Source organism: Crocuta crocuta, unplaced genomic scaffold, assembly GCF_008692635.1.
Source record: "Crocuta crocuta isolate KB4526 unplaced genomic scaffold, BGI_CrCroc_1.0 scaffold317, whole genome shotgun sequence".
Lineage (NCBI taxonomy): Eukaryota > Metazoa > Chordata > Mammalia > Carnivora > Hyaenidae > Crocuta > Crocuta crocuta.
In genome coordinates, this window is record NW_027530984.1 from 2,599,616 (window position 1) to 2,614,991 (window position 15,376).

Genomic DNA, 15,376 nt, shown 5'->3' on the forward strand with positions numbered 1-15,376 from the left:
TGGGTGTAGAGATTACTTAAGAATAAAATCTTTTTAAAAAACTTTATTTGAGAGAGAGAGAGCGGGTGAGTGAGCATGAACGGGGGGGGAGGGGGGCGTGAAGAATCTTAAGCAGGCTCCACGCTCAGTCTCACAACCCTGGGATCATGACCTGAGCCAAAATTAATCAGATTTATCAATGCATTTATCAAATAAGAGCTTTATTGGGACACCTGGGTGGCTTAGTCGGTTAAGTGTCCGACTTTTGCTTAGGTCATGATCTCGCGGATTCGTGGGTTCGAGCCCCACGTTGGGCTCTGTGCTGGCAGCTAGCTCAGAGCCTGGAGCCTATTTCAGATTCTGTATCTCCCTCTCTCTCTGACCCTCCCCTGCTCACGCTGTCGCTGTCTCCTAGAAATAAATAAAAATATTTTTAAAAAAGAGCTTTATGTTTTTATATCAATGATAAAAGTTAGAATACTGTTTTGGAGTCTGGAGAAATTAAAGCAGGCTGAATGAAAAGAGTAGTAAAATTAAATCAGTATATTTTCTTGGGGCACCTAGCATCCAACTCTTGATTTCAGCTCAGTCATGATCTCATGGTTTGAGGGATGGAGACCTGCATTGGGCTCTGCACTGATAGTATGGAGCCTGCTTAGGATTCTGTCTCTCTTTCCTCTGTCTCTGCCCCTCCCTCCCCATCCATCCTTTCTCTCCCTCAAAATAAACATTAAAAAAAATCAATGTCTTGTCTCAAGAAAATTTAATGATTAATCCTATAAATCTAATATTAATTCAAGCTACTGTGGGTCATTAGCTGTCTCGAATACTGTTTTATAGACTATTTTCTAATATAATAGAATTTGGGTGTTTCTTCTGTTATTAGATAGCTGTGGTTCTCAGATCTCTCCAGCCCTTACTTTAACCCTAGTTTCTTGAAAAACAGATTTTTCCCCCAAACAGTATATACTAGAAGTCCATATGAATGTTACTTACATATACTCATTTAATATCTGCTATGTGTAAGGCACTGTTCTGGGCACTATGAAATCTTGCCATCAGATTTCTTTAACTTGTTCCAAAGGGGAAGAATCACAGATACATATGATCTTGGGGCACTAGGCTGGCTCAGTTGGTCAAGCCTCCAACTCTTGATTTTGGCTCAAGTCATGATCTCACAGCTCACAGTCAATGGGATCGAGCCCTGCATCATGCTTTATGCTGATAACATTCTGCCTGCTTGAGATTCTCTCTCCACCCCTCCCCTGTTTGCACACATTCTCTCTCTCTCAAAATAAGTAAATAAACATTTTTTTAAAAAGAATCTCAAACATGTTAGGGAATTTGAGAGATATATAGCCTACTAGCTACTTCTGTCCACTTGAAAAATAAAGATACTAAAACCTCAAGATTAAAATACTTGTCTATCACTACAAAATTTGTGGCATCATCAAAGCTAGAGCCTAGAACCAAAAGCTATGATTCCTTGTTGGTGCTTTCCACTTCGTACTTTGTCCATATTGCTTTTCTTGACAACAACTGTGTCATTTTTTCCCCTGAGAAAGTGCTGCTTAGAAGTGTTTTGGGAGGGCACCTGGGTGGCTCAGTTGGTTAAGCATCTGACTTTGGCTCAGGTCACAATCTCATGGTTGGTGAGTTTGAGCCCTACGCATGAGACTCTGCTGCCAGCACAGAGCCTGCTTTAGGTCCTCTGTCCCCTCTCTATGCCCCTTCCCTGCTTGTTCTCTCTCTCTCAAAATAAATAAATTTTAAAAAATAAATAAAAGTGTTTCTTTTGTTTCTGTGATGGGTAAAGAAAAATTGGTTTCATTCATAGAGCAAACACTGCTTAAGTTCCTAGAACTTATGATATCCTGTTGCTAGATTATAATAGGCGAGAAATATGCTGATAAACTATGAATATCTGTGGAAAGCAGTGTTAAGCGTGGAAAAAGACTGTATTTTTAAAGAATCTTAACAACTGTTAAGAGTGCTAGCTCTATCATCTTGCACCTGTCTGCTTATTCAAGCTACTTAGTCTCTGAATCTTAGCTTTCTCATCATTCATCTGTTTATTTAGCCCCTGCCACATGTTAAGAACTGTATAAGGTGTTGCAGATAAAGCAAAATTCTTGTTCTCATGAGGGTTTTTGTGAGGACAATGTATATACATCAATAAAATAAAGTACCAGTCATACTTAACTGGCACAAAGTAAACATGGTAAAAGTTCCTTCCTACTTACTGTAGGCTATAGTTCTCAAACTTCGTTGTCTCAAGACTGCTTTATACTCTTAAAAATTATTGAGGGGCACCTGGGTGGCTCAGTTGGTTAAGTGTCCCACTTTGGCTCAGGTCATGATCTTGCAGTCCTCAGGTTCAAGCCCCACATCAGGCTGTGCTGACAACTCAGAGACTGGAGACTGCTTCAGATTCTCTCTCTCTCTCTCTCTCTCTCTCTCTCTCTCCCTCCCTCCCTCTCTCTCTCTCTCTCCCCCCCTGCCCCACTAATATTCTATCTCTGTGTCTTGCAAAAATAAATAAATATTTTTAAAAAATTTTTAGTTGTTGAAAGAGCTTTTGTTTCTGTAGTGTGAATATATTACTATTTGTTGATACTAGAGGTTAACACTGAGGATTTTAGGATTTGTTAATACATTTTAAAATAGCAGTACTGTACCTATGTTATATAAATAACATTTTAGAGTTCAAATAACTGATTCATTTGCTCTTAAAGGGTTCAATTTATCATTGACAACAAACACTTGTTTTTCTTGACAGATTTGTTCATTTTTAAGAAAATGTATGACAAATCCAAGTTAGACTAAGTATAGTTTCTCATTTAACTAAAAGTTGTATTCCATGGAAAAAGTGGCTAGTTCAACTTGCACCTTAGTTGCACAAGTGCTTTTCCTCAGGGCAGTCATTATACTTGAAAGAAACGTTTTATGCATGCTTCCTATTTGTTCCAAAGAGTTCTTTAAAAATGTGTATTCAGGAGTCAAGATTTTATAAGACTTATGTTTTATCTACTTTAAGAACATTCATAAGCTATTTAAAAATAGCTTTTTAGAAGTTTATTTATTTAGGAGGAAAGAAAGAGAATCCCAAGAATCCACGAATCCACTCTGTCAGCACAGAGCCTGAGGTAGGGCTTGATCTCACAAACTGAGATCATAACCTGAGCCGAAACCAAGAGTTGGACACTTAACTGCTGAGCCACCCAGACACCCCAAAAAATAGCTTAAAGAAAAAACAATGAGTGTATAGTGGCGGATACGGTGACTGTTAGTATAGTTTTTTGGCCACTGCCTTGATTTGTGCTAAGGCATAAGCAGGTTTTGCCACTATTGCTTTATGCACCCTTAAGTGCATGTGTCAACACAATGAAAAGGTTAAATACCATCTTAGTATTAAGAATAGTTTTGGCATCGTTAATTCCCTGAAAGGATCCCTCCCCCCTCGACAGACTACATTTTGGGAGCCAGTACCATAAAGGATATTATTGGTACTGATACAGTGTTTTGATTGTTATTGTTTTAATATATACTTATTTTTATCACGAGATTGGCAGAGTCTAGTCACATACAATACTGTTGTATGTATATCTAAGCAAGGACTCAATTTAGTTAGTACCATTGGCCTGTTTGATATTAATACAATCAAAATAGCAAACTGACAGAATATTTATGTTACAAAAGTTGCAAAGTAGGAATTTTGTTTTATTGATGTATTAGGAGTTTTGATTTATATTTTTTCTAATTGTGCATTCTGTTTGTTTTTAGGCTTGCATTGATGACAATGTTGATATGGTGAAGTTTCTGGTTGAAAATGGAGCAAATATCAATCAACCTGATAATGAAGGCTGGATACCACTACATGCAGCTGCTTCTTGTGGATATCTCGATATTGCAGAGTAAGCCAGTCCTGTGTTTACTTTTATCCAAATATCCAAACACTATCTTAGAGACCTGAGATTTTATAGAAATTGTTACAGATAAATGAGTGAGCTCTTATATGACCTTAATTCATGAAAACTATTCTTCCCACAAAGAAGAATAAGTTCTTGGGAATTCATATATTGAGGTTTTCATTTGGAGATTATTTTCCTGTCTTCCCACCCTCTTTGACTTTTGGTTCTTTGTATCGATATGAGTAACGGTATACTTCTTCATTGCCATCTCCTTTTTTTGCGTCCATGTGGAGCACTGTCAAATGATTCAGTTAATACTTAACTAATCTAGTCTATCCCTATGTAATCTGAGTTGTTAGGAGAAAATAACAATAATTCTCAGTTAAGTTACTTTGGGATAAGGAGAATATGATACATCGTTCTCCAGTTAGTCAAAACATTTATACTTATTTGCTATTAAGATTGTTTTCTAAAAATATGTTTTTTAGAAAATTCAGTGAGAGATGTCATCATTCTTAGTTAGCTACCTTTAATGGGCAGGTACTTCCAAGTAAATCTAATTCTTCAAATGTTAACAAGGAAGTATAGTTACCCTGACAAAGTAATTTTTTCACTAAATTATTTCATTTTTTTGTTACAATGTGTCCAATACCATAAACAGGTTTTATTGTCTATCTGTTCACATCAAAGCTCATCAACTGATAAATATCAAATATGGTAGTTCTATTCTGTTAATCTCTGTTAGTAAGCCTTAAATATTGTTACACCTTTATTTCATTTTTCTACCCATGTGTATTGGAGATATGATACATCATTTTAAAGGGGAGGCATTGGTTGATAAAATGAGAAGTACTCTGACCTGGGAATCAGAAAATTTGAGTTACTTGAGTTTTATTACTGCCTATAACACTAATTACACTTTAATCTTCGTCTTTTCCTTTCTGGGCCTTGATTTCTTTATGTGTAAAATGAGGAAGTCTTCTGTCATTGCAAAGCAGTAGTGTTCATTCATAATTATAATCATGGTTCTCAAGTTCCTTATTCCTTTCTGTTTTTTTTCATGCTCAACAGAGGACTTGGATCTCTTCTTCATAAAAAAAAAAAAAAAAAAAAAAAAATAGGAGTGTGCATTTATCTTTAGCTGTCCGTAAATATTTAGTACTCAGGTTCTACAGTCAAACGATGTGAACTTTGAACTGTTCCTTAGCCACTCTCAGGGGGTGTGACCTTGGGCAAGTTGCTTAACTTTTATATGCTTCTGTTTTTTTCCTCTTTTGAAAAGGAATGATATTGCCTAGGTTTGTTGTGAGAGTTAACTGAGTAATTCATCAAACAGAAGATTGGCACATTGGAAATACTCGATGTGTATTAACTTTTGACCATTATACGATCTCTGGAAATGAAAATCCAACTTATTTTTCTTCAGATGTTTAATCTTTGTGTTACTTTTCTGTAATTCATGCTTCCGAGTTTGAAACAACAATAATCACCCTGAATAATTTTTCCCCTTGGTTGATAAAAAACATTGTTGATAAAAAACACAAAACATTGTGTAGGTTGGGATGATTTTAGCTGCAAGTAACAGTATCAAATTTAAAATGACCTAAAGAGGAAGGGTCCTTGGGACACCTGGGTGGCTCAGTTCGTTAAGCATCCAACTTTTCCAGTCATGATCCCGTTATTTGTGGGTTCAAGCCCCACATTAGGCTCTCTGCTAACAGCTGAGACCCTGGAGCCTGCTTCAGGTTCTCTTTCTTTTTCTCTGCCCCTCCCTCGCTCGTGGTCTCTTTCTCACTCAAAAATAAAATTAAAAAAAATGTTAGAAGTAAGCATCCTTGTTGTACAGTATACGATACAGTTTAGAGGAAGAGCATTCAAGTTTATTAAACTGCTTGGTGATACCATCCAGGGGTTTGGCATCTCAGGTTTTTTTTCTTCTGCCTTCCCCAGATATGAACTTTATTTTTGGCCTTGCCCCCTCCTGGTGAGAGGATGATTGCCACAGCTCCTCAGTTGTATTATTACATATGCCCATCAGAGGGCAAAATAAAAAGTGGGTAGGGTGTGTAAAGTATCTTCTCCATATTCTGTGTATGTCAAAGAGGGGAACTTTTCCATGAGAGTCCTCTCACTGCATTGGATTTCTACTTCAGGGATTTGTGTTGGTCTGGGCTTGGTCACTTGCCCATGTCTACCCTGGGAAAAGCAAGTACTTGGCATATTCAGTGTTTTGCATGTCAGTAGATAAGTATGGGGGAGAGTAAGCAATCTGCTGCAGGTGTTAATATTTTCGATAGAATACAGCTTTTCTTTTTTTAGAAGGTAGGCTATGGAACAAATGCTTCATAAGACTTAATACAAACAAAAATGACCTGGTTTAGCCAATATTGAGTAGAGTTGTGATGCTCTAACTACCTTTCTTTTTAGGCAGTTTGAATTTATGGCTGTGGTGTAACCAGAGTATTTGAATCCATAGTGTTTTTGAACAAAATTGGAAGAATGATGACTTTTCCATTGTTGCTCTTTCTGCCTTTTTTTTTTTTTTTTTTTTAAGTAATGAGAATGAATATAAAAGACAATTTAACTCTTATATGTATTGACTGGGTTATTTGTTAAGGTGATGATAGTCCAGAGTCCTTCTAAATAACATGATTATTTTTATGAGCATTATCTTTTTTTTTTTTTTTTAACCAGTTAATCTCATTAATATGAGAAGTAAATGAAATCCTACTTTTCCTTGATCTAGAAAAATACAGCATGGTGGCTTAAGAGGAAGGGTAAAGATATCTCCCAAGTCAGAGTATTTATAGAGTAAAAGAGTATAAGAGTTATAAAGCAGGAAAGACCTAGGAAATTTGGGTCACTCTGCCAAGTGAAGTATTTGAAGTTAAATTTGCTATAAATCCTGATTTTGTTTTTCACAAGCTTTATATCCTTGGCCAAGCTACTTAGCCTCAATGATTAATATTATTTATAAAATAGAATCTGGCTTTTTCCTACCTCTTATTTCTCATAATGCTTTTGATATTTTTCACTCTATCATTTCNCTAAGCCACCCAGGCGCCCCAGTACTGGACTACTTTTAATTCCTCAGCATTTACTGCTGGTTCACGTTAATGAGTCTTTGCTTATAGTGGTTATTTTGCTTTATTTCTTTACTTTACCACCTCCTGCCAAACTCTCAAGATGTACTTGTGTGTCACTTTTTCCAGAAACTTTTCTGATAACTCCTGGCATCTCTACAATGTATCAGATGTTTACATGCTTCTTTAGGAACTTCATTAAGCACAGAATAGTTGTAATTCATCCCTGTTGAAATGAGAGATGAAACAAACAATGAAGCATATATAGTTTACTCTGAGAGCGTGGTTTTCAAATTTTATATTTTATCCCAGTTTGTTTCTTAATATAAGCATCATTCAAAATACTTCCCCTTGTAGCTAAATGATAGAATATCATGCACGTATTTCTTCACTTGCTTTTTTCACTTAATAGTCTGTTCTGGAGATGACTGTGTAGTGGGGTAATGAGCTATTTCTCATTATTCTATTTAGTAGTAGTACTCCGTTGTGAGGTAGTCATTGTGGTTTATTCAGCCTGTCCCTCATGACTAACCAATTTACTTGAGTGACTCTAGTTTTAGCCTTGGGATTTTCTTTTTACAAATCATAGGAATTTTATATTTATGTGAAAAAAATTGTATTTGAGTAATAAAACTTAAACAGTTTGTTTCCTTAATATTTGGTTATTGATATGATTATTCTTCTGATATCTTTTTGTATTAATTTTATTACCACTTTTCCTTGTTAAGTTTCCACCACAGATGTTTAAGAAGTGCTTTTATCTTGGGTCTCCTGGGTGGCTCCGTCAGTTGGACATCAGACTTTGGCTCAGGTCATGATCTTGCAGTTTCTGAGTTTAAGCCCTGCGTTAGGCTCTGTGCTGACAGCTCAGTGCCTGGAGCCTGTTTTGGATTCTCNTAGAGCTCGAACTCATGAACTGTAAGATCATGACCTGAGTTGAATATGGACACTTAACCAACTGAGCCAGCCAAGCACCCCAGTCATTGCTTTTTTTTTTTTAAAGACATTTTGAAGTCTTAGGAAATGCATTATGAGTATGGTTTATGCAAAAAAGTATCATGGGTTTAAGTCATTGGAGGCCTTCTCCAGTATCTTCTATGTTGAAATAATATCTTATTTACACTTATTTTCATATATTCATTGTTTTATTATTCCCTATTTTTAATTTTTTTTAACGTTTATTCCTTTTTGATAGACAAAGCGTGAGGCAGGAGAGGAACAGAGAAAGAGGGAGACAGAATCTGAAGCAGGCTTCAGGCTCTGAGCTGTCAGCACAGAGCCCCACCCTGGACTCAGACCCATGAACCATGGTATCATGACCCAAGTCATATAGTTGGCCACTTAACCAGCTGCGCCACCCAGGTGCCCCTATTATTCCCTATTTAGAGCTTCTGGTTAATCAAGCAAATACTGGTTCTGATTCCATTGGATAAGAGGATTTTGGAGCCATAGTTTTTCAGGGGAGAAGAGTGGTATATGAAGAGTAGCCACTTCAGTTGGGAAAATAAACTGAGACTACAGCATAGAGGAATTTGTGTACCATGCTAAGTTGACCATTAGTGGCAGTGCCTTTTAGGGACATGATGATCCTTACTCTGTATTTTAGGAAGACTGTTTATTCTTCAAAGATTAGTATTATTGGACAAGAGACCTAGGGCATTGACAGTGAAATTGGCAGTGGGACAGATCTGAAAGAAATTTGGAAAATAGAATTGAGATAGGGCTTGGTACGATTCACTGGATCTGAGTAATAAGCTAGAAAGAAGACTCACAGACAGGTAGCTAATGTTCATTGAGTGCTTAACATGTGCTAGTCACTGCTCTAAGTCCTTTAAGTATATATCATTTCAATCATCCTAACAATTGCATGAAAATATATCATTACCACCAACCCACAGAACTATATGCACAATTCCAAACCCCTAAAACTTGGAAAAATGACGACAAACTAATTGTAAATTTGGGTTTAGGCTCATCTGGCAACAAACCATGACCTGAACTTATACGAGGCTATTTAAAGTCTGTTCATACAACTTACATTATGTTTATTTTTTGCAAAAACAGTCATGTGTTTGGTAATGAAGTGGTGCCTCAGACTCAGTGGGGGTGTTACATAATCTACAATAGTATTTTGTTTTAAATAGGAAAAATTTTTGAAATTTGGGTTTGGGTGAGTGATGATGGGCCTGTATTATAATTGTTATTTTACATATGAGGAAACTTGAGTCAAAAAGTAATCATACGAGTAAGTAAGTGGCAGAGCTAGTATTTGAACCTAGTCTGTCTAACTTTCCAAGTCTGCACTTGAAGCTACTACACTATTCTACTTCCCTTGGCTAACCTTTGTAACTGGGAAGATGATGCCTTTAAACTTATTAAGAGATCTAACAAGCAAGATTGGGGGAAGCAGAGGAGAGACTGTAGTGGGAATGTGGTTTTAAATAGGCCCTATTTGAGATGCTAATGGAAATGATGCAGTAGGAAGCCAGGACGATACTGGGAGTGTCTTAATGCATATACTGGATTTCATAAAGTTTAATGAAGATGCCATTGTTGTAACACAGTGTAATTACTTTATATACCAATTTTAAAAGGTAAAAAAGTGAAACTGTGATACTCTGTGTGTCTGTGTATGTTTAATCACCTGGCTTTTTTCCCCACACAGTATCATTTTCTGTGCAATTTAGCAGTGTTATTGATGCAGTGTTTCTAAAGAATGTTCTCTTATTGGGGTGCCTGGGTGGCTCAGTAGGTTGTATCCAACTTTGGCTCAGGTCATGATCTCACGGTACGTAGGTTTGAGCCCGTGTCAGACTCTATGTTGGCAGCTCAGAGCCTGGAGCCTACTTCAGATTCTGTGTCTCTGTTTCTCTCTGCCCCTCCCCCATTTGCACTCTGCTTCTCTCAAAAATAAACTTTTTTTTTTTAATGTTTTATTTCTGAGAGAGATAGAGACAGCGTGAGCAGGCGGTGTCAGAGAGAGAGGGAGATAGGTACAGAATCTGAAGCAGGATCCAGGCTCTGAGCTAGCTGTCCGCACAGAGCCCGATGCGGGGCTTGAACCCACAAATCGTAGGATCATGACCTGAGCCGAAGTCAGATACTTAACCAACTGAGCCACCCAGGCACCCCTGATTTTGATGCTTTCTTGATCTTACCAGAAGATATCAACAAGAAGTTTCAGACAACATCCAGGAAAACATTTTAAGCAGTAGTTAAGTTCTTTAAGGTACCAACAGTGCACGTGAATTGACTGAAGTGAAAACCGTATGAATAACTGTGACTGAAGGCACATGAGGACAGATACTCACAACCATGTTGTGTCTGCCACCTGGCCAGTAGTCACTGTAAGGCATCGTGGATTGTAACGTTGATTGATGGTTGAAGATTTCAGTGATATTAAAATGTGAGGGAAATGTACATCTTAGAATTGTTGCACAGTGAGTTGTGTTAATAACGTGAGACAGTATATATAATTGATTTTAATAAATATGCCTTTTCAGGACTTAGTGCATCATTAAAGAACTAGAGTCACTGCTCTGGCGAGTAATTGAGAGAAACAGGAAATGCTAAAGACAGAACCTTGAGGATTTCCTGTATTTGAAGGTGGCTTTTCAAAGAGAATAGAGGAATTTAAATACTTTCTCACATTTTCAATTCTTTTTTTTCTTTTTCTTTTATCCCTTTTTTTTTCTTTTCTTTTTTTTTTTTTTTTTACAAATCAGGACTAACCAGTTGGAGTAACAACATGATTTATAACAAAAATAATACTTTTTGTCTTTAGGGTTTTGATAAATTATAAAAACTTAAGCTTAAAATTGGTAATGTTCTAAACATTGTAATTTGACAATTAAAAATGAGAGAGAATTTCTGCTTCTGAGAAGATAGACTAGACATAGTTTTCCCTTGTTCTTCCTGCTAAGAACTACTAAAACCTCTGAAAATTATATATAAAACATAGGACCATGAGAGGTCAAAAGAAGGCAGAATGGCTAGGCATCGCAGGACCCAAAGAATGACACAGGAGAGAATTTTCTAACTTTTCATTTTGCCTCATATGTCTCAACACTTTTGAGTTGGAGAAGCTGATAACCCAGAAGTACCAATGGGCCCCCAAAAAAGAAGTCCCAACAAAAATCTTAATCTCTTCAGGCAAATACTGGAGAGGGGCACACTAACGAAACAGAAAACATAATAATAATAATAGAGGGGTACATTAACAAGACAGAAAATTTGCAATAATAATTACAACAACAGTAACGACCACAAACACAACAACCACCACTCAGTTTAACCAGACAAAGTCCACAGGAAAAAAACTATTCTCACCCACATGGTCACCAGCAAAGGAGAGGTGGGGAGTGTCGATCTCCACCCTTAACAAGCTATATTTCAGGTGTACCATCACCCCTACTGCAGTAATGCCAGATTAGGCCAGATACATAGCTAGCCAAGACTTCAATCCCTGTCAGTTGGTTAATGGACCCCCCCCACCCCCCGGACTGTAGTAGATACCAGCCAGTTCCTACTCCTCCCTTCTGGGGTGTGTCAGAAGAGGCCTAGTGGAGAGTGAATACTTTCACCATCACCCACCAGTAAAGATGCCTACCTCCCTCCCCTTATTGTCAGTGGAAGCCACATGGGGAGTAGTAATGAAGCACTCATACTCTTCTCATTAAGGGATATGTCAGTGAAGGCTTGATGGTGAAGTAAAGCTAGGCTAGAAGCCACCACCCCATCTCTGGTGTCAGTGGAGGCTGAGTGGGGAACCTAGACTTCTACTCCCACCTTGTGGTAATGAGATGGCACCTTTCAGCTTCCTTTGCTACAGCAGAGCTAACCAAAGCCAACTAACATAGAAGATTTAAGCAAGATCTAGAGTCTCTTAACATAATATCCAGAGTGTCCAGATTGCAATTGAAAATCAATGGTCATACCAAGGAAATTCTCAAAATGAATGAAAAAAGCCAGTAGAGACCAACATGGTGATGACAGAGATACTTCTCTTAAAATTACCTGACAAAGTGGTGCCTGGGTGACCCAGTCAGTTAAGTATCCAACTCTTGATCTCAGCTCAGGCCTTGGTCTCAGGTCATGAATTCAAGCCTTGCATTGGACTCCATGGTGGGTGTGGAGTCCTAACTTAAACAAACAAACAAACAAACAAACAATCTGACAAAGATTATAGAGCAGCTATCATAAAAATGCTTCAGCAAGCCAATTATGAGCATGCTTGAAACAAATGAAAAAATTAAGGGTCTCAGCAAAAAGAAAGTCTGCAAAAAAAGTAGAAGATATTAAGAAGAGTCCAGTGGAAAATTTTGAACTGAAAAAGCTAATAACCAAAATAAAAACACATACCACAAGAGTAGAAAGGAGGTGAAGGAAGGAAGAATTAGTAAATTGAATAATAGATAAATGGGAATTACCAAACCTAAGCAACAGAGAGGAAATAGAGTAAAATAAAATGAATAAAGCCTTGGGGACTTGTAGGACTATAAGAAAGAGCTAACATTTGTGGCATTGGAGTCCCAGAAGAGGAGAAAGAAGGCATGACTAGAAAAGTATTGAAAGAAATGATAAGTGATAGCTAAAAAGTTAGAGTTGACTAAATATATAAACCTACAGATTTAAGAAGCCTGGCAAATTCCAGACAGGATAAGGGTGCCTGGGTGGCTCAGTGGGTTAAGCACCCAACTTTTGATATGGGCTCAGGTCATGATCCCATGGCTCATGGGGTTTGAACCCCACATTAGGCTCTGTGGTGACAGCTTGGAGTTGGAGCCTGCTTCGGATTCTGTGTCACCCTCTGTTTCTGCTCCTCCCCTCCCCCCATGCGCACGTGTTCTCTCTCTCTCAAAAATAAACTTAAAAATTTTTTTAAATAAAAATAAAGTAAATAAACATTAAAAACAACATTCCAGACAGGATAAAACAAAGCACTCCACACAAGTACATCTTCTGTACCAACCTCTGAGAACTAAAGAAAAAAAGTCTTGATAGCAGTGAGAAAGAAATAATGTTGTAAGGAGGTAAACTTGAATGACAAAAGATTTCTCATCAAAAAACCATGAATGTGCCATAACATTTATCAAGTCCTGAATAAGGAACTGCTGTTTTTAAGAAAAATTTTCACACCCAAATATGTAAGTCAAGTCAATCACAAATATACAAAAGCTCGTTGATAATAGTACCATAATAGTAGGGGACTTCAACACCCACTTACAGCAATGGACAGATCATCTAAACAGAAAATCAACAAGGAAACAATGGCTCTGAATGACACACTGGACTTGATGGACTTAAGAGATATATTCAGAACAGTTCATCCTAAAGCAGCAGAATACACATTCCTCTCAAGTGTACATGGAACATTCCCTGGAATAGATCACATACTGGCACACAAATCAGCCCTCAACAAGTTCAAAAAGATCAAGATCATACCATACATATTTTCAGACCACAATGCTCTGAAACTCAAAATCAGCCACAAGAAAAAATTAGGAAAGTCAATGAATACTTGCAGATCAAAGAATGTCCTGCTAAAAAATAAATGGCTTAGCCAAAAATTAAAGAGGAAATTAAAAAATACAGGAAGCCAATGAAAATGATAACACCACAACCCAAAACTTCTGTGGTGCAGCAAGGGCAGTCATAAGAGAGAAGTATATAGCAATACAGGCCTTCCTTAAGAAGGAAGAAAAGTCTCAGATACACAACACAACCTTACACCTTAAAGAGCTGGAAGAGGAAGAGCAAATATAACCCAAAACCAGCAGAAGATGGAAATAATAAAGATTAGAGCATAAATCAATGCTATCAATATTGTAAAAACAGTAGAACAGATCAGTGAAACCCAGAGCTGGTTCTTTGAAAGAAGAGAGATTGCAACCAACATAGCAGAAATACAAACAATAATAAGAGATTATTATGAGCAATTATATGCCAATAAATTGGGCAATCTGAAAGAAATGGACAAATTCCTAGGACATAAAAACTACCAAAACTGATACAGGAAGAATTAGAGAATTTGAACAGAATGATAACCAGTAAGGAAATTGAATTAGTAATCAAAAGCCTCCCAAAAAAACAAGAGTCCAGGGCCAGATGGCTTTCCAGGGGAACTCTAACAAACATTTAAAGAAGAATTAACACCTATTCTTTTGAAGCTTTTCCAAAAAAAAAAGAAGAAGAAAGAAAGGAAAGAAAGAAAGAAATGGAAGGAAAACTTACAGACTCATTCTATGAGGCCAGCATTACCTTGATTCCAAAACCAGAAAGAGACTTCACTAAAAAGGAGAACTATAATACCAATTTCCCTGATTAATATGGATGCAAAAATTCTGAAAAGATACTAGCCATCTGGATCCAACAGCATTAAAATAATCATTCACCATGATCAAGTGAGCTTTATGCCTGGGATGCAGGGCTGGTTCAATATCTGCAAATCAATCAGTGTGATACATCACATTAATGAAAGGACAAGAATCACATCATCCTGTCAATAGATGCAGAGAAGGCATTTGACAAACTGCTTATTTGAAAAAATACAGCATCCTTGATTAAAAACCCTTAAGAAAGTAGGGATAGAAGGATCATATCTCAAGATCATAAAAGCCATATATGAAAGACCTACTGCTAACTAATATCATCCTCAATGGGGAAAAACTGAGAGCTTTTCCCCCCAAGATCTGGACCATGACAGGATGTTCACTCTCACCACTGTTATTCAACATAGTATTGGAAGTCCTAGCCTCAGCAATCAGACAACACAGAGAAATAAACTACATTCATATCAGCAAGGAGGAAGTCAAACTTTCACTCTTTGCAGATGACATGATCCTCTGTATGGAAAACCGAAAAAATTCCACAAAAAAAACCTGCTAGAACTGATCATGTGAATTCAACAAAGTCACAGGATATAAAATCAATGCACAGAGATTGGCTGCATTTCTGTACTCCAGTAATGAAGCAGCAGAAAGGGAAACCAAGGAATTGATCCCATTTACAATTATACCAAAACCCATAAAATACCTAGGAATAAACCTAACCAAAGAGGTGAAAAATCTATACACTGGAAACTATAGAAAGCCAAAGAAATTGAAGAAGACACAAAAAATGGAAATAATATTCCATGCCCATGGATTGGAAGAACAAATATTGTTAAAATGTTGATACTACCCAAAGCGGTCTACGTATTCAGTACAGTCCCTATCAAAATAACACCAGCATTCTTCACAGAGTTAGAACAAACAATCCTAAAATTTGTATGGAGCCACAAAACAAAACAAAACAAAAAACAAATAGCCAAAGCAATCCTGAAAAAAACCAAAGCTGGAGGCATCACAGTTCCAGACTTAAAGATGTACTACAAAGCTGTAATCATCAAGACAGTATGGGCCT

At 37.2% G+C, this 15,376-nt stretch overlaps 1 protein-coding gene across 1 annotated transcript in view; it reads left to right on the forward strand.

Moving 5' to 3' along the window:
* The window catches only part of PPP1R12A (protein phosphatase 1 regulatory subunit 12A), a 155,129-nt gene that overhangs the window by 49,985 nt on the left and 89,768 nt on the right, over nucleotides 1–15,376 (forward strand). The window contains 1 exon segment of the mRNA XM_077770237.1: nucleotides 3,763–3,893. Coding sequence (XP_077626363.1) covers nucleotides 3,763–3,893 — 131 coding nt within the window.